This window comes from Papio anubis, chromosome 14 (assembly GCF_008728515.1).
Source record: "Papio anubis isolate 15944 chromosome 14, Panubis1.0, whole genome shotgun sequence".
NCBI lineage: Eukaryota > Metazoa > Chordata > Mammalia > Primates > Cercopithecidae > Papio > Papio anubis.
In genome coordinates this window covers 90,667,444-90,685,786 of record NC_044989.1, presented here as the reverse complement: position 1 = coordinate 90,685,786, position 18,343 = coordinate 90,667,444, and the positions used below count along the sequence as shown (strand labels likewise).

The 18,343-nt window shown below is 52.3% G+C and overlaps 1 protein-coding gene across 1 annotated transcript; it reads left to right on the top strand.

Annotated features, from left to right (window-relative positions):
• Positions 1–2,887: 2,887 nt before the first annotated feature.
• Positions 2,888–11,810, top strand: NT5DC4 (5'-nucleotidase domain containing 4). The gene is given in 17 exon segments (XM_031655504.1): positions 2,888–2,961; positions 3,218–3,355; positions 3,626–3,708; positions 3,802–3,910; positions 3,988–4,097; positions 4,305–4,391; positions 4,515–4,572; positions 4,922–5,015; positions 5,275–5,328; positions 5,579–5,665; positions 5,953–5,985; positions 6,621–6,728; positions 7,013–7,079; positions 7,220–7,390; positions 8,029–8,080; positions 8,469–8,529; positions 11,338–11,810. Coding segments are annotated over 17 exon segments (1,524 nt in total). The 3' UTR covers positions 11,476–11,810.
• The last annotated feature ends 6,533 nt before the right edge of the window (positions 11,811–18,343 follow it).

Below are 18,343 nucleotides of genomic sequence, written 5' to 3'. Positions count from 1 at the left end.
GGAGGCTTGGCACACAGTAAAAACAGGGCAGCCATTCGCTTATGGTTATGGTGGCAAGTCTTTTCTTGAAGAGGTTCCCAGTGCATCAAGCCTCACAGGGGTGCCTTAGCATTGGCTCAAGGATCAGGATCAAGTGGGGACTGTGGCAGCCTTCAGTCCTCCCTGACTGTATATGTGGTTAGCCTAAGGACTCTGAGGTCTGGACAAGCAGCCATATCCTAAGATGGTAGCAGAGACCACGCCAAAGATGGTAGCAGAGACCATGCCAGCCAAAGACTCAACAGGGATGTGGCTACCTCAACAGACAGCAATGTGTGGACCTAGGACCCTCCAGGAAGTGAAGCCCTTCCCAATTACCAGTGTGGCTGGGGGTAAGTCCCACGTTGTTGAGTCAGCCCCAGAAGAGGTACCTGGAGAAAGGACCCGAGAAGCCACTGAAGTGATGAATCATACCTGAACGTTGCTGGATGGCTTCATCGCCCTCAGGTGCAGAGACTTCAAGATAGAGCCTAAGTTCAGCTATGGGAAAGGCAGGTTTTGTACAGCTGCCATGATGCCTCCCAGTGGAAGGGCTGAGCAACTCCTAGAGACTTCTCCTAACCAGATATTACGCCTCCTTCTCTTTTCTGACCTAGAGAGGAACCAGGCAATGTGGAAAAGGGGCTTAAAGGGCTCCCATGATATGAGCAGAGCGCATGGAGTAATGGGTGGAAGGGACTCCAGACAGCCTCCTGATTTCTGAAGCTCAGTTCTCGCCTGACACCTTCCGTGAAGGCTGCTGTATGTAGCCTGCTAACCATCAGTCCGTCTATCCATGAATCTACCGACCCAACTGTCTGTCTGTCCATTCACTGATTTGTGCATCCACCCATCTCTCCATCCATCCTCCATCCCTCCATCCGATGAGGAAACACATATCCTACAGCCTCCATATCCTTGCCTCACCATCCTAATGCAGTCATGTGGGGCTTGACCACAGGGATATGTTCTGAAAAACGTGTCGTTAGTCGATTTCACCATTGTGCGTTGTCATAGAGTGCACTTACACAAACCTAGGTGGTACAGCCTACTACACACCTCGGCGGCAGGGTACAGCCTATTTCTCCTAGCCAGCATCACCACAAACATGTGAGTGATACTTTGCATTATGATGGTGATGAGGTCACTAGGCCATAGGAGTTGTTCAGTTCCTTGTCATCTTATGGGTCTAAGTGGCATATGCAGTCTGTTGTTGGGCAAAACATGGCTCTGCAGCACACAGCTGTGCTTGCTCATCTGGCTTTGTCAAGGAAGGAGCTATTCCATAGATATGTTTTTCTGTTGTTGTTCCAGATAACTTTTATTTTTTTAAGAGTGCCACCTTCATTTAGTTTAGTCATTTTGGAGAGAAAGTGCTGAAACTGACTGTAAACTTGTCTTTTGTTTTTTGAGACGGAGTCTTGCTTTGTCGCCCAGGCTGGAGTACAGTGGCATGGTCTTGGATCACTGCAAGCTCTGCTTCCTGGGTTCAAGTGATTCTCCCACCTCAGCCTCCTGAGTAGCTGGGATTACAGGCATGTGCCACCGTGGCTGGCTAATCTTTGTATTTTTAGTAGAGATGGGGTTTCACTGTGCTGGCCAGGCTGGTCTCAAACTCCTGACCTAGTAATCCGCCTGCCTTGGCCTCCCAAAGTGCTGGGATTACAGGTGTGAGCCACTGCGCCCGGGCCTTTCCTTCCTTCCTTCCTTCCTTCCTTCCTTCCTTCCTTCCTTCCTTCCTTCCTTCCTTCCTTCCTTCCTTCCTTCCTTCCTTCCTTCCTTCCTTTTCTCTTTTCTTTATCTCTCTCTTCTTCCTTTCCTTTCCTTTCCTTTCCTTTCGTCTCCTTTCCTTTCCCCACCCCCTCTTTTTTTTTTGATGGGATCTCACTCTGTTGCCCAGGCTGGAGTGCAGCAATCTCGGCTCACTGCAACCTCCGACCCCCGGGTTCAAGCAATTCTCCTGCCTCAGCCTCCTGAGAGACTGGGATTACACGCGTCTGCCACCGCACCTGGCTAAATTTTTTTTTTTTTTTCGTATTTTTAGTAGAGACGGGGTTTCACCATCTTGGCCAGGCTGGTCTTGATCTCCTGATCACGTATCCACCCGCCTTGGCCTCCCAAAGTGCTGGGATTACAGACGTGAGCTACCGTGCCCTGGCTTGTCTTTCTTTTTAAAAGAGGGCCTGTCACTTCAGTTAAGTCTTTCTGGATGATCCAGGTCACCAGCTCCAAACGGAAGTCACGTGCTTCCTTGTGGAGCCAGTGGCACCGGCCCTCAGGGAGTATTTAGAGCTTTACACTAAATGGCCCCAGTGGCTCTGCTTTTTGACACTTCCTTTTGTACTTCCCCCCACCCCCCATTCTGAGATCCCAGTTATTTTCCCAATTCTTACAGCCCTTGGCATGCTTCTAGCAATGTCTTGCCTAAATGGCCTTGAGCTGGGAAATTTGATAACCAAATGTGTTAGAATTGTGCATAAAGCGAGAGTACTGAGTTCTTTCTTTTATCATGAGTACGGTACAGAGCCTCCTGCCTTTGTATCCCGATGCTTGCCTCATTCTGGGCTCTCTGCTACTCTCTAGGCGGTTGAGGTCCATGGATACATAAGCCCTAGGAATGGGGAGGGCGCAGTGGACATGAATTGCTTTTCCCAGATCCTTGCTGATTTGCTCTAGAGAAAAGGATGAGATACCAGAGCCTGTCCTGACTGACTCCTCCCTCAAAGGGGCTGGGGGGAGATGGGAGCACAGGGTGGGGCCACCTGCGTCAGTGGTGCCTGAAACTTCTGAGGGAGAGTGGCTGGGCCCCACTGATAGTGTGCAGGAGGCTGAGGAAGGGACCCTTGTCTCCTCCTCACTCTGGGTGACAATGGCCAGTGTGGACCGGGGAAAGCCTGAGGGACTGGACTCCCCTCAAGGCCCGAAGCAGAACTGGCACCAGCGGTGAGATGGGCACCTGGGGTGGGGGCCAGGGGTCTCGGCCCATAAACACCCCACACGCCACAGCAGCACACAGGGACTCCTTTAAATACACAGCGATGGGGACTCCCAAAATGCAGACGAACACTTGCACTCACAAGGGACACGCTTCCATAGCTGCAGCAACCCATCAGGGAACTGACCACACACACTCCGGCGGGAGGCCCCCTTCACTGCCTTTCCTCCGCAAAGATCTCTCCGCTTCACCACGGACACAGTGACACGTGCTATCCAATGGTGACAAACACATCATCTCTGAATGTGGACAGGGGAGTCCCATTTCAGAAGGTGACAACCCTCACACCAACAACTGCACATACTTTCTTACAGGGTCGGATGCCTGTAACACGCCTGCACGGCGGGACAGCAAACTGCTGATTACCCGCACGCACTCAGATGCACGCTTGCACACATGCTCACACGCGCTTACACGCACACTCGCACTTGCCTTCGGACACACATGGGTCCAGGCCGGGCCCCGGCTTGGCCTGACCCACTTCCTCCATCCTTTCTGCAGCTGCAGGGAACGCTCTGCCCTCCTCTGCTGGGTTTCCGCCCACTCCGTCTTTGAATCTTGGATTCTGAGGGGCTGGGGGGCTGATGCCAACATCCTCCTGTTTCTCCCCAGGATTTTTGTCAACCGCAGCCTGGCACTGGGGAAGAGTCGTTGCTTTGGCTTCGACATGGACTACACTCTGGCTGGTAGAGAGGGCTGGAACAGAGCGTATTGGGAGTGGAGGGAGCAGGGGTTGGGCGGCCAGGCACCAACCCCCTGACTCTGTCCGGGCCTCTGCAGCCTACAAGTCCCAGTCTATGAGGCCCTGGCCTTCCAGCTGCTGCCGGAGCTCCTAGCGTGCATCGGATACCCACACGAGATCCTGCGCTACACCTACGACTCCACCTTCCCCACCAGGTGTGTGACTCAGGACAGGCGGGAGGCCACCCGGCCTTGGTACTCCCACCCACAGTCCCCCCGACCCCCGTCCACAGGGGGCTGTTGTTCAATGCGCTCTATGGGAACCTGCTGAAGGTGGATGCCCACGGGAATGTGCTGCTGGGTGCCCATGGCTTCACCTTTCTCTCAGAGTAAGGGACAAAGGGTGCCGGGAGGGTGGCAGGCCAGGAGGGGAGGACTGCCCACTGTGGGGGAGGACAGAGGGAGGGAGGGAGGAAGGACACAGGCCCACAGGGGAGGCTCAGCACAGAAGGGATGGGTGGCGGTTGGAAGGGATGGCCAGACCCTGGACAGGCCTCCAGGAGGCACTGGGGAGGGGGCATTGGCTGCCCCCCGCCTACTTCCTTCTCAGAGATCTGGAGCTTCTACCCCAACAAGTTCATTCAGAGGGATGACCTGCAGCGCTTCCACATCCTCAACACGCTCTTCAACCTGCCTGGTGGGTGGAGGGTTGGGGGCACAGGAGGTGGTCCCGAGGTCTGGAGCTGAGGGTTCCAGGTCTGGCCTGGTGGGGAACTGCCTGGCTTCCCGGCCTGACAACTGACGGGCCTGTCTGCCCCAGAAACCTACCTCTGTGCCTGCCTGTTGGACTTCTTCTCCGGCTGCTCCCGTTACACCACGTGCGTCTCATGCCCTGTCCAGCCCTGGGGCGACCAGTAGGACACAGTTACTGCTCAGGGACCAAATCCCAAAGTGGGGGCCCCCCAAGGGTTCCCCGAGGGACTGGAAGGGCTCCAGAAGGCTCAGTGGGAAGGCCTTTACTGCAAGGTGGCCCCCAACCCTGTCACCGGTGCTGCCCCCAAGGGGTGACCCTTAGCCCTGGGTGATGCCCCTCCCAGGATGGCTGGGACATAAGCCCAGTGAAGGCCTCAGTGTGGCTGGTGGGGTCACTCTGGTTTGGGACTCAGGGTTGGAGGTCACGTCAGGTCCCCTTATTGACGTCCCCTGTCCCCTCTTGGCCTGCCCCAGCTGTGACACAGGTTATCAGCATGTGAACCTCTTCATGTCCTTCCGAAGTCTCTTCCAGGATGTGAATGATGCCATGAATAATGTCCACCAGTCGGTGAGTGAGTGGTCCAGGACCCCCGGACCCCTGACCTGTCTGCTCTTGATTCTCCTGGGCAGCCTTCGGGCCACCAGTCCCCATAGATTTTCCATCCACTTCCCACTGAGGACTGAGGTCTGGTCTGGGCTTCCCAGAGCCACCCACTCTCCCCATCTTGGACACAGACATGTGGGTGGGTACACAAACACACACACACACACACACACACACAGACACACACACACACACACACACGGCCCTTTGGTCCCTCCTGCAGGGTTGTCTCAAGGAGAAGACCCTGGAGGACTTGGAGAAATATGTGGAGAAGCATGTGAGTCGCCACAGACCCAGGGCCATGGCCATCACCCCTGAAGCAGCAGGGCTGCCCCCCGCAACCCTTCCCTGGCTTTCTTTGAGGTTTAGGCTGAGCTCTGCTCCCCAGGTGCTGGGGGTCGTTTTCTGGGGCCTGGTGCCTACCTGCCTGGGCTGGGGTGGGCTCCCAGAAGGCTGAGACCTGAGGAGGGGATCCCAGGGTGGCTCTGGGAGTCCCACCCCTGCAAGTCCCTCTATCTCTGCTCCAGCCACGCCTCCCCATCGTGCTGGGGAAGATGAAGGAGGTTGGGAAAGTGTTTCTGGCCACCAACAGCAGCTACAACTACACCGACTGAGTATGTGTATGGAGGGGTGGGCCCTCCGCCTCCTTCCTGGCCCCAGGAGACACGGAGGCATTGCAAGCAACAGGGAGGGGTGGGGTGGGGAGCAAAGACCCTCCTACCCCCACCACTGGGCTGGTCTCCTGGGCTCCATTTCTTGGCCTTTCAAGGCCTCAGGGGAATGAGCAACTTTCTCACCATCTTGCTCCTGTGGCCACCAGTGTGCCAGGGGGATGGTGGGTGAGGGCAGAGGCAGGCGGTGGCCCAAGTTTGGTGCCCTGACCCTGCCTTTTCCTTGCCAGGCCATCATGACCTACCTGTTCAGCATCAGTGAGGTGAGTATTGGAGTGTTGTGCGCATGGCTGGGGTGGGCTGTGCAAAGGGCCAGGGCGCCAGGGAGAGACGTGGGTCTCTCCCACGTCCAGCCTCCCTTTGAGGAAGACCTGAGTGTGTGAGTGGTCATTTCTCATGAGTGGAAGCTCCCCAGTGGGTAGGAGGCTGGTGACCTCAGCCAGGCCATGGGAGGAGCCTTTGCGGGGGATAGGAGGCAGTCAGCTCTGTGGGGAGGGGCGGCGGAAAGGGGGTAAGATGAGGGCATGGCAGGTCAAAGGGAGGGGTGCTGGGAGTGACAGGGCCTGGTCACTGGGAATGACCAGGTGTCACTGGGCAGGCAGCAGGGCCCTAACTTGGTAGCCATGCTGGTGCCACCTGTCCCTGGGTCTGTGCTGTGAGGAGATCTGGAGGCTGGCACATGATGTTCGACACCCACCTCCACAAGTTCCTTTTGAGCACTTTCTACTGCCCAGCTTGGCTGGGGACGCTGGGCAGCGAGAACTGGTTCCCAGGGGCTGGAGAGGTCTCATCCAGCTGGGAGGTTGGTGGGGAGAGGGCAGTCTGTGGTGGGTGACCGGCTGTGGCAAGGTCAGATTTACCAGGCTGTGCGTGTGCGGCTCGTGTGCACCCCCAACAGGCTGAGGCCTCGGTCAGGCCCTGGAGGTCCTACTTCGACCCGATAGTGGTGGACACGCAGAAGCCCCGCCTCTTTGCAGAGGGGGTGGTCCTGAGGCAGGTCAACACGGTAATGGCAGGTGCAGAGGTCAGTCGATCTGCACCCATGGACCATGGTTAGAGAGGGCAGCCTGCCTGCCCCTTAGACTTGACCTGCCTTTGTGGCTGGCAGCTTTGCTGGCCTGTCTGTCCCTGGAGGCAGGGAACCTGAGGACTCCTTCAGCGCCCTCTGCTGCCTCCTTCCTCCCACACCCCCATGATTACCTCTGCCACTCCCAGCTCCCTGAGACCCTCCCTAGCTAGAGACCAAAGATGTGGTTCTTCTGGCTCCAGGGCACCCCTCTGCCCCTCCAGGACTCAGGAAAGCTCCGCGTGGGCACCCACACAGGGTCGCACCAGCATTGTGCTCTCTACTCTGGAGGTACCAGCTCCCACCATGCCCCATCACTCCTTGGGAACCCTCCCTCCCTCAACTAAGAACCCAGGCCCCTCACCTGACCCAAGTCACCTGCCCCAAGGCAGGAAGGGCAAACGGGTGTCTGTCCTCTCTTGGTGGGGCAGGCTCATTGGACATGGTGTGCAAGCTGCTTGGGGTTCGGGGGAAGGACATCCTGTATATTGGGCACCACAGTTTTGGGGACATTCTGAAGTCCAAGAAGCGGCAGGGCTGGCGGACTTGCCTGGTGGTTCCTGAGCTGTCCTGGGAGCTGGACATCTGGGCCCGGGAGAAGGGTGAGCTGTTGGTGTCGGGAACAGTCAGAGGGGTACTGGCCGCCTGTGCAGAGGCCCCAGCACTGCCTTCCCCTTTTGCCCGTGGGAGGTTAGTAGTTGTGACCAGGAATCCTGGCCGCTCTGTTTTTTCTGGGGGAGGAAACAGACAAGGAAACAGAGACCCAGGGAGGCTAAGCGGCCTGCCCCAAGTCACACAGCCAGTAGGGGCAAAGCTGCAGGCGGCACCTTCCTCCTGCACCTGACCCCACCCTCCCCACCCACCCCGAGGAGGTTCAGTGAGTGGAAGGTACACACCCTCCATCCAGGAATGACGTGAAGTCATCCTCCAGGGCAGGGAGTCGTGTGAGCCCACACAATTTGGGGTTTGTCCTGAGAGCTGAGGCTTTAGGTTTGAGTCATTGCCATGTGACCTCAGGAAGGTCACCTGACTCCCTCCCCTGTCCCATGGGGCCTACGGGGCCTACGCTGTCCCTGCTTCGGTCTGGGCAGAGTCTCACCTGATGTAAGGGGCCAGGGGTGTTATGTACACAGTTGGGGGAGTGCAAGTCCTCAGCTGGACCACGGCAGACACAGGCAGGCAGGGCCAGTGGGTGACACGGGCCGTCACTCACCCCCACTGACCCCTGGCGGCTTTTCAGAGGGGTTGGAGGAGCTGAAGAGGCTGGACACGCACCTGGCAGCCCCAAACCAGTGAGACCCTGGCCTTTCTGGGGGTGGGATGGGACAGGGAGAGGGATGGAGGGGCAGTGGCTCACATCCCTTCCTGGCAGCGAGGTCCTGGCCAAGGTTGTCAGAACAACAAGATGTGTTTCAGGCTAAGCTTCCCTAGCAAACTGGTTGTGGGGACCCCTCTCACCCCCTTGGGACTGCTCACACTCTGTGACCTCTAGGCCCTTCTTCCGAACCCGTCCAGCACTCAGGGACTTGCCCTCGCTCGTGTGCACACCCCCAGCCCGGCACCCCCACTGGATGTCCGCACGGTGTCCCCCCACCCTACCCCTGCTGGGGTCTAAGGAGACTGTCCTGGCACTAGGAGGCTCTGTGTCTCCCCTGGGTCACCTGGCTATTTTTGTACCAGGCACATGGATGGGAGCAGTTGTGAGCTGCAAGTCATCAACTTTACCAAGAGAGAGATCCAGGTGAGAGCTGGGTGGTGAGGGAGGAAAGCACAGGCCCAGGGGCAGTGGAGCCGAGTTCGCTTCCCCACTGCTTGCCTGCTAGTTTTGTCCTTGGTGCCAAAGGCCCAGTTACCGGATTCTCCTCAACCGCAACTGGGCTCCACCTGCCTTGTCAGCTAGCGCCCTCTGCTGGCCGACATTCCAAAGGGCAGTCCTGCAGTCCTCGCCAATCACCCTGCCTAGGAAATGCCTGCGTGCTGGCTGGGCCCTTATTGACCCACTAGCCAGTTCTGATAGGAAATGTGATTTAGGGCCAGTGAGCCCAAGGTCCTGGGGAAAGAGAAGAAAAGACAGTGTTCCCTCGTGACATTACTGACCGGCCACCAAAAAGCTGGAGGTGCCCATGGGCCGGCCAGATGGAGGGAATCAGGTCACTCGGTCATCCCAAGCGCAGCTGGGGCCGATCACAAAGGGTCTTTGCAGAGCCTTTTACAAAGCACAGTCGTTTGATCTTCCCACAGCCTTAAGAGGTGGACGGAGCTGGGATTGCCACCTTTATTTTACAGATGAGGAAACTGAGGCTCAGAGAGGGGTCATCCTGGGAGTAAATGTTGGGACCATTCTCTAGGCTCTAAAAGCAGACAAGGAAACAGGGCCTGGTGGCGGGGTGGGGCCTGCCACGAGAGTAGGAGCGGGGCTGGGGGTGTCGCCATTGCCAAGTCCTCTGTTGGACTCAGAAGGTAAATTAAGCTGTGGGTTTAGTCCTCGGTGGTCCATCTCCAGGGCCAGGCAGGTAACTGTGATGGAAAGCCGGAGTGGGGCCTGTGGCAAAGAGGGGAGCTGCCCCACCTCCAAAAGCCCCACCTCCAAAAGTCTACAACACGCTGCTCCTTCCCTACAGAGGGGCATAGGCCTCAATGTCCCCTGGTGAGAGGCCCAGAGAGGCCAGGGTTGCCCAGAAAGGGAGTAGGCGAGGGCAGGCTTAGGTGGGCTGGGATTTCAATTCAGTGCGTTGCCCCTCTGGCCAGAGGGTCACCCGGGAGCTGGACCTGTGCTACAGCACCGTGGGCAGCCTGTTCCGCTGCGGTTTCCGCCAGACACTCTTCTCCAGCCGGCTGATGCGCTACGCTAACCTCTACACTGCCACCTGCCTCAACTTCCTGTACTACCCGCTCAGCTCACTGTTTCGGGTGGCCCCGGAGTTGGTGGGTCCCTGTGGAATCTCCATGGCTGTCCCTGAACGTCTGCCCTAGAAGGACCCACTGGTCCCCAGCCTTGCTAGGAGCTTGCAAGGTCACCAGCCTCAATCTCCCACCTTCAGACTCAGTGGGGTCACAGCCTTGCAGGTAACTGTCCATGTCTTAACAGATGCATGGGAAGAGTTAGGTTTATACAGATAAGATGCCTCAGCAGGGATATTCTTCCTCGTGCCCAACCTTAACTTCTGCTTTAGATTGAGACCACACTATCTCATCATTTCCTTGGTAGAAAGGATACCAGTTGCAAGGAGGAAGGCACAGTACTCCTATCCTCAGTAAACATACAGTGGCTTCCAAGGGGGTGGAGGAGGCAGCCGATGTTACAGTAAACACTCTGGCTGGTTTTACTCTGGGAGACCGGAGGATGCTTCCGGGTTAAGAACAGGGTGGTAGAGACGGCTATGATGGCACTGGGCAAGGGTTAGCAGGAGTCATGAGACTGGCCAGCGCAGGGCTTCCCTGGAACCTGCACGTGTCAGTCCTCCCAAGTTGGTATCATCACTTCCATTTGATAAGATGTACAGCCTGCAGTTTAGGATCTGGACTTGAAGCTAGACCTTTGAGGCTCCCTGCTGCCTGCTTTCCCTGCTGCCCTTGGCTGCCCTCCAGATGTTTGAGAGGGGAAAAACCATTTATTGAGTGTCTGCTGTGCTTCCTGCACTGGGCTGGGTGCTTTTCATCGATTCTGCTTAATACTCAATATAACTCAGCAAAGTAGGTTTTATCTTCCGCATTTTATCATTGACGAGGAAGCACAGAGAACCTAAGTGACTTGCTGTCACAAAGCTAGTGGACCACACAGCTGGGATGTGAGCCTGTCAAGCTCCAAGGGTCACACTCTGTCCCCTGCACTGTGCTGCCACACGCTTGGGGGAACTGGCTTTCACCGGGCGGCCTCATCTCATCTCTGGGCTCTTAGCTGGACCAGAGAGCTCCTGTGGGCAAAGCTGGGGGTCCAGGCACAGCCTTCTGTGCTGGTAGATATTATTGTTAAAGTAGAGACCAGACAGGTAAAGAACACACTGGCTCCCCCTCCCCAAAAGTGACAAAACATTTAAAGAAATTTGACCTTGTCAATCTTCCTGGCTTGGGATTTTTTTTTTTTTTTTTTTTGAGACCGAGTCTCGCTCTGTTGCCCAGGCTGGAGTGCAGTTGTACAATCTCTGCTCAATGCAACTTCCACCTCCTGGGTTCAAGCAATTATTGTGCCTCAGCCTCCCAAGCAGCTGGGATTACAGGCGTGCACCACCATGCCCGCCACTTTACGCTTTTATAGAGACAGCTGCCACCATGTTGCCCAGGCTGGTCTTGAACCCTGCCTGTCCACCTGCCTCGCCTCCCAAAGTGCTGGGATTACGCGCGAGCCACCGCCTGGCCTGGCCTGGGATTTTGCAGCGCAAGTCTGGCTACCGGAACCTTCATGCCCCTCTGTTGGTCTTCCGAGGCTTCTCCTCAAGAGTCAACGTTGTTGGGTGGGAAGCTGGCCGCTGTGGGCAGGGGAGCCTGTGCATAGTTGAGGAATCCTGGAATGCCTGGAGTGCTCCACCTCCACCTGCATTGATCCCTACAGATGCCACATGAGTCAGTTGTGGAGCAAGAACGGGCCAGTCTGGACCCTGCCTCCTGCCTCCTCTCCTGCAGCCAGAGGGTGAGTGGCTGTGGCCGAGGAGCTCTGTGGCCACAGAGGGCTTGGGGTCCCATGGGCTAGAGCAGTGGTTCCCAGTGGGGTTGTATCAACCTCAGGGAGCATGAGGCAATTGTTGGGGGTGGGGGGGCTTGTGGGCTTGTTTTCGTCTGCAAGCATAGTCATTCCTGATTATTTATGTAAAAATACATATTATTTTATTGTAAAATGCTTTTCTTTTTATTTCTCCTTTGTTATAGTTAGGGTATTATATTGATATTTTAAATTATTATAGAGATGATAATTGTATCGATGAATTTCAACTCAGGATGGAAAAGTAGAAGTTAAAATATTTGTTTTTAAAATGGGATATTGGGGCCAGGTGTGGTGTTTCACGCCTGTAATCCCAGCACTTTGGGAGGCTGAGGCAGGCGGATCGCCTGAGGGGCAGAAGGTGGAGACCAGCCTGGCCAACATGGTGAAAACCTGTCTCTACTAAAAATACAAAAATTAGCTGGGCATGGTGGTGGGAGCCTGTAGTCCCAGCTACCTGGGAGGCTGAGGCAGGAGAATCACTTGAACCCAGGAGGCAGAGGTTGCGGTGAGCTGAGATTGCACCACTGCACTCCAGCCTGGGCAACAGGACAAGACTGTCTCAAAAAAAAAGCAGCGTTGGATCCAAAAGGGCGACAGGTTCTGCTCAGCAGTGCTTTGTGCACCGTTGGACCCTGCACCCCTACAGACTGCTGTTGGCCAATCCATACATATCATTCCCTCCAGGGAAGGTTGCAGGATATGCCCTCTGCCACACCGAGGCTTCCTCCCCAGACACGCTTTGTTAACATCAACGACTAGCAGCTCTAGCTTCAGATCCCTTTGACACTTTATGCGGCCTGACCCGCCTCTGAGCTGAGACAGGAGTGGATGCCTGGGTTCCTCGTTGGGTTCTGTACCCCTAAAACCCTGCATAAAGGCTCCTGTTCCTCCCTTGGCTTTCTGGGGGCTCACGTTAAAAGATGTGCATCCTATAGGTCCCCTTTGGCTGTGTTGTACCAGGCACAGCGTTCATTCTTTCAACCAGTGTTTACGGAGCACCTCCCGTGTGCTGAGCAGTTTAGAAAACAAAGTGTAAGTTACTTCATTCCTGCCCAGGAGAAGCTCAAAACTCATGTGTGTTCACAGGCTTTAATCAGTGGTTGGCAACTATTTTTCTATCCTAGCCCAGCAGAGAGATGGACGCACTCCTGTCAGCAACAGTGGCTTGCTGGGGAAGCCTGTGGTTTGATCCCTCTACATCCTCACCCCATCAGGATCCAGCCTAGGGCATTTTGACACATTATCTACCCCTGGTTGGGAGTCACTGTGTGAGCTTGGGAAGAAAATATCCGTAGTCACTTTCTGCGTTTCTTATAAGGGTGAGGGCAAAGAGAGAAACGAGGACGAGGAGAGTTGCATCGAGGCTGACGGGGTCCCAGACATGGGCCAGCATCACGGGTCATCTTCTACTTGAGACATTTTTCAGAGAACAGAAGTATAGAAGAAGGAAAAAGCAAGTGTATTGAAATCTCCTAAATGTAGCAGATTTGGAGCCTGCAAACACTTCTTTTAGGGAGGAGGAAGTATTGCTCTTAACCTACAAGGCATCCCCGGCAGTCTTTGAGATGTTTGGAAATGTGTGCACAAGTGAAATAATTTTACCTGCTTCTCTTGAACGCATGATGTCTCATATCCAATTTTATTTCTAAACATTTCTTTTAAAAAACAGGTATTTCTGTGCACTTCTGATTCTGTTACTAGTAAGAACAATAAAACCTGATTGGATCTGTATTGCCTGACTAACTGCTTTTTCATCTGGGTCACTACGAAAGATGTTAAATGAGAGAGCCCAAATGTCTTTGAGTTCGTATATACGCATTGAAACACATAAAAAGTCATACTCACGATTTTAAAACTTCACTCTCGAGTGTGTTAGAAGCTACTCTGTGGTATTAAAGTGCTGAAGCATCATTGTTCTGATGTCACTGATTTCAATTTACTCCTACAGTTCACTTTTTGTCTGTTAGTGGTATCATCTTGCATTCTATGGAGACCTAGGTTGAATCTGTATGTTTGAAATGACATGTTTGAAATGACAAAGTGAACCCTTGAAGGAACAGGTCTGAGGATACACTTCATTAGCTTCATTTTCTATGGATAAACAATGGCAACACTTGGATGCCTGAGGATAAATAAGGGACAACGGGTCATGGAATCGGAGAGTTTACTTTTTTTTTTTTTGAGACAGAGTCTCATTCTGTCGCCCAGGCTGGAGTGCAGTGGCACGATCTCAGCTCCACCTCCTGGGTTCAAGCAATTCTTCTGCCTCAGCCTCCTGAGTAGCTGGGGTTACAGGCACACTCCACCACACTTGGCTAATTTTTGTATTTTTAGTAGAGACGGGGTTTCACCATGTTGGCCAGGCTGGTCTCAACCTCCTGACCTCAAGTGATTCGCCTGCCTTGGCCTCTCAATGTGTAGGGATTACAGGCGTGAGCCACCAAGTCCGGCATCTTTTTTTTTTTTTTTTTAAAAAAACATCTTCTTTGCATTTCGGAAGCTTCCAGGTTTGACAGTGCTAAGGCCTTTTCTTCTTTTCCCTTCAGGTCCCAGAGCCTGGAGGGGCAGGTTCTGCAGGTAGATACCGCGTCTCACTGGCCTGTGTCTTTAAACACTTGATTCTTACTCAAGGGCTAAAAGACAGTATTTATCAGAAAAACTGCTCAGACCCTAGAGCCCATACTTTTCTGGAAAGGTCCTGAAATACAGTGTAGTAGCTAATACTACAAAAATCAAATCTTCGAATTCCCACCCAGGGTAGAGAGGAAACAGAAAAGGACTGAGGGATAAACAATCTGGCAGGAATGCCTTAGGGGATCCTAGCGAGGGAGAGGAGAGAGGGAGGGGCAGGGGCAGGAAAGAGGTGGCCAAAGGGCCTTTCTTGTGCTCTTCCTATGCCCGGCCCATTCCCTGCCTCTTCTCCCTGGTATATCTGCTCTCCCCTCAGCTAACCTCCCTGACTAGACCAGTTTCTCTTTAGTCCCTCGCTCATAGGCCTCTATTTCTCAGGCCTTGGAGTCTTGCATTTGTGGATCTTAGATTAACATGTGTCCCCACTGGACTCTCAGCTTCAAAAGGTAATGTCCTTTTGGCTCACCGCTGTGTCTCTGGCATCTACAGTATTTTATTGAATGACGCATGTCACCCAGTTTATTATTACTCTTGTAGGACTGCAGGGAAAGGGGTGAGGCAAAGAATATGAGACAAGAGAAAGTGGAGAAAGGACATAAGGCTTCGGATTAGAACGCTGCTTCTAAACTCTCAGGAATGTGTCTTGGTAGGAGGTAGGACAGATACTTCTATTTGGCTAGTTTTTTTTTTTTAAATCTGATGTCACCTCTGCACTCCTGTTTTATCTATACCTTAGAGAGAGAAGCACACCATTGCTTGCAAGACTGTGTGCAGACACTGACATTCATCTCCCATTTCTGGAAGAGTTTTTAGCTGGGCATGTGGCCATCTGATACACATTTCCCTGCTTCTTTAGATGGGTGGGGACATGTGACCAAGTTCTGGCCCCTAAATTCTGGACAGAAGTAATGGTCCAACTTCCAATCTGTGACCTTAGGAGGGGTGTGCCTTCCCCTTCCTCTCTTCCCCCTTCCAGCTGGCTGGAGAGCGAAGTTGGTTGGGAGCCTTCTTTGGCCACATGGACGAGGCTGCCTCCGAGGGATGGTGGAATCACAAGACAGACATAGTCTGGACTTGGCATTACATTAGCATTGGGCTGTCACTTGGATGGCTGATGTGAGAGAGACGCATTTCCATTTGGGACTAGTGACAGCAGCTGAATTGACATCTCATTCTGGCATCGTCTTGAGCAGTCAGGAAATGAAGAGAACAGAAACGGCATCTCTGGGGTAGTGAACTAGTGGTAAAAATGTGATCATTTACTTGTAGAATAAATGACAGTACTTTGGCTGTCACAGTGATTCCTGCTTGGTAAACTGGGAACAGTTCAATCATTTATCTTGCTCAGATGTGTTGTTTCCTTATCATCACCCTAGTCCTCATTTCCTTACTTTAAATAGAGATAGGAGTGAAAAGTTCCGGACCTGAAGCCAGACAGCCCTGATTTTGAAATTGCAGGACTGACATTTATTAACTACGCTGTTTCCATAACCATGTCATAAAGCTATTGTAAGGATATAGTGAGATAACGGACACGGAGCTTGGCCAGAGTAAGCACTAAATAAGGGTTTTCTATGCTATTATGAGAGAGAGAGAGAGAGAGTGTGTGTGTGTGTGTGTGTGTGTGTGTGTGTGTACATTAGTCAGGATTTTTTCTTTAGCAACTGAAGGAAACCTAATGAAATTGGTTTGAGAAAAAAGAGAATTTATTGGCTCATATAACTAAAAAGTCCAGGGTTAGCCCAGCTCCAGGCATAGCATTAACCAGGGAGTCAAATCAGGCATTGGACATAGCTTGCTCTCTCCAACTCTCAAGTTTATTCCGTGTTGGTACTATTCTCTGGCAGGTTTTGTCCACGAGGTTATAAGATGGCTGTCCCCAAACTCCAGGTTTCTATCTTTTCAGCTACTCTACCAGGAAGTATCTAATGAAAGTCTGGGAACTGATGCCTCACTGCTTGTGAGACACTACCCCATCCTCCAATCAATGCCACTGGCCAGGGAAATGCCAAGTTTGGCTTTGCCAGGCCTGGGTCACATGCTTATACTGGGGTTGAGCCCATTCTTCTTAAACCACGTAGATTGTCAGCAGGAAAGAGATGGTAGTAGGGAAATTGGGGTGCATTTTTTGTGAGACAGAGTCTTGTTCTGTCACCTACGCTGGAATGCAGTGGTGTGATCTTGGCTCACTGCACCCTTTGTTTCCCGGGTTCAAGTGATTCTGCTGCCTCAGCCTCCCAAATAGCTGGGACTACAGGCGCACTCTACCACACCTGGCTAATTTTTGTATTTTTAGTAAAGACAGGGTTTCACTACGTTGGCCAGGCTGGTCTTGAACTCTTGGCCTCAAGTGATCTGCTCACCTCGGTCTCCCAAAGTGCTGGGTGTGAGCCACCGCACCCAGTTTGGGGTGCTTTTATTAGAAGAGGGAGTACATGCCAGCAGGCAAGAACTTTTTTTTTTTTTTTTTTTGAGACTGAGTCTTGCTCTGTCGTCCAGGCTGGGATGCAGTGGCACGATCTTGGCTCACTGCAATCTCCGTCTCCCAGGTTCAAGCAGTTCTGCCTCAGCCTCCTGAATAGCTGGGATTACAGGCACGACCACCACACTTGGCTAACGCCTGTATTTTTAGTAGATGGGTTGGCCAGGCTGGTCTCAAACTCCTGACGTCAGATGATTCACCCGCCTCGACTTCTCAAAGTGCTGGGATTACAGGTATGAGGTACCATCCCCCGCCTCAGGAACAGTATTTTATAGTAGGTAAAAGACTCAGTCGAGTGCCTGGCATAGTGAGCACTAATAAATGTGAACCATCATGCTTCTCCTCTGTCTTCTGGTTCATGGTCATTCTGCACAGAGATACCATATATAATCCCCCCACCTTTCTTTCTTTAAAACTTGCTTTACACTCAACTCCTCTAAAAAGCCATCCCTGAACAACGTTAGGCTTATTTCTGCAAAGGCCCGTATTTCCACTACAATTCCCTATCAATCTCCTTCCCATATCATTACGGGCCCACCTTCTTTCCTTTCCACTCTCCCTCCTTCTTGCTCCCTATATCTAGGAGCAGCTATTTACTAAACAAGAGGGTTACTGAGTATCTACAAAGAGCCCCAGAATTAGGGTGCAGTTTTCTGCAGCTGCTGTACCATCCACAATCATTTCCACATCCTTTTGTGTCTGGAAGACTCTCTAGTCCGACGAGGCTGTTCAAAACCTCCACCTTGCCATTTTGAAACTTATACATTATTAGACACCAACAGTTCAACCTACACTGTTATTGTTGGGACCCAGGGTAATACTGTGAGACATCCTGCAAGGAACTAGCAATAAAGAAAATAAAACTGCTCTTTTTCAGAACTAATCTTTAATGTCAAGACAATGGTTTTGAGGAGAGAGACATAAAACCACCTTAAAGAGACAACTGACTCCTAGGCCTGGGGTCAGGGGAGGGATTTAGGTGGCAAAGATGGACCATTCTAGAAGCCAGAAAAAAAGTAAGTGCACAAGCAATGGATGGCAGTGCAGGATCAATCATGAGGACCTGGTCGATGGACTTAGGACAGTGTTTGAGATGTGAGGCAAGAATATTCCTAACACAGGACTCGCTTCAGACTCCCTAAGCCTGGTGATTTTCAATATTTGATTCCTCTAAGTCCCATGTTCAGACTCTGTGATCTCTAAGCAGCCTCTGAGCATTATTTGGCTTCACAGGTAAAGTGAACTCTAATTCCTGCATTTTGGTGACAATTTTATTTTATTAGGTATATTTAAGATTTACAACATGATGTTATGGGATACACATAGATAATAAAATGGTTGCTATAGTGAAGCAGATTAACATTATCATCTCACAGTTTTTCATGTGATAAGAGCAGCTAAAATCTACTTACTTAACAAAAATCCTAATACAATTGTATTAACTTTAGCCCTATCTCTAGGCTTGTTCATCTTATCTGCTATTTTGTATCCTTGGCCTACATCTCCCCATTTCCTCTTCTCCAATCTATGGTAAGCACTGTTTGTGTACTTGAGCTCCTTTTAAAAAAAAAATTAAATATTCCACATATGAGATCATGCAGTATTTCTCCTTGTGTCTGGCTTATTTCACTTAGCATGTTCTCCAGGTCCATCTATGTTGTGGCAAACGGCAAGAACTCCCTCTTTTCCAAGGATGAATACTATTCCACGGCATGCATATGCCATATTTTCTTTTATTTATTT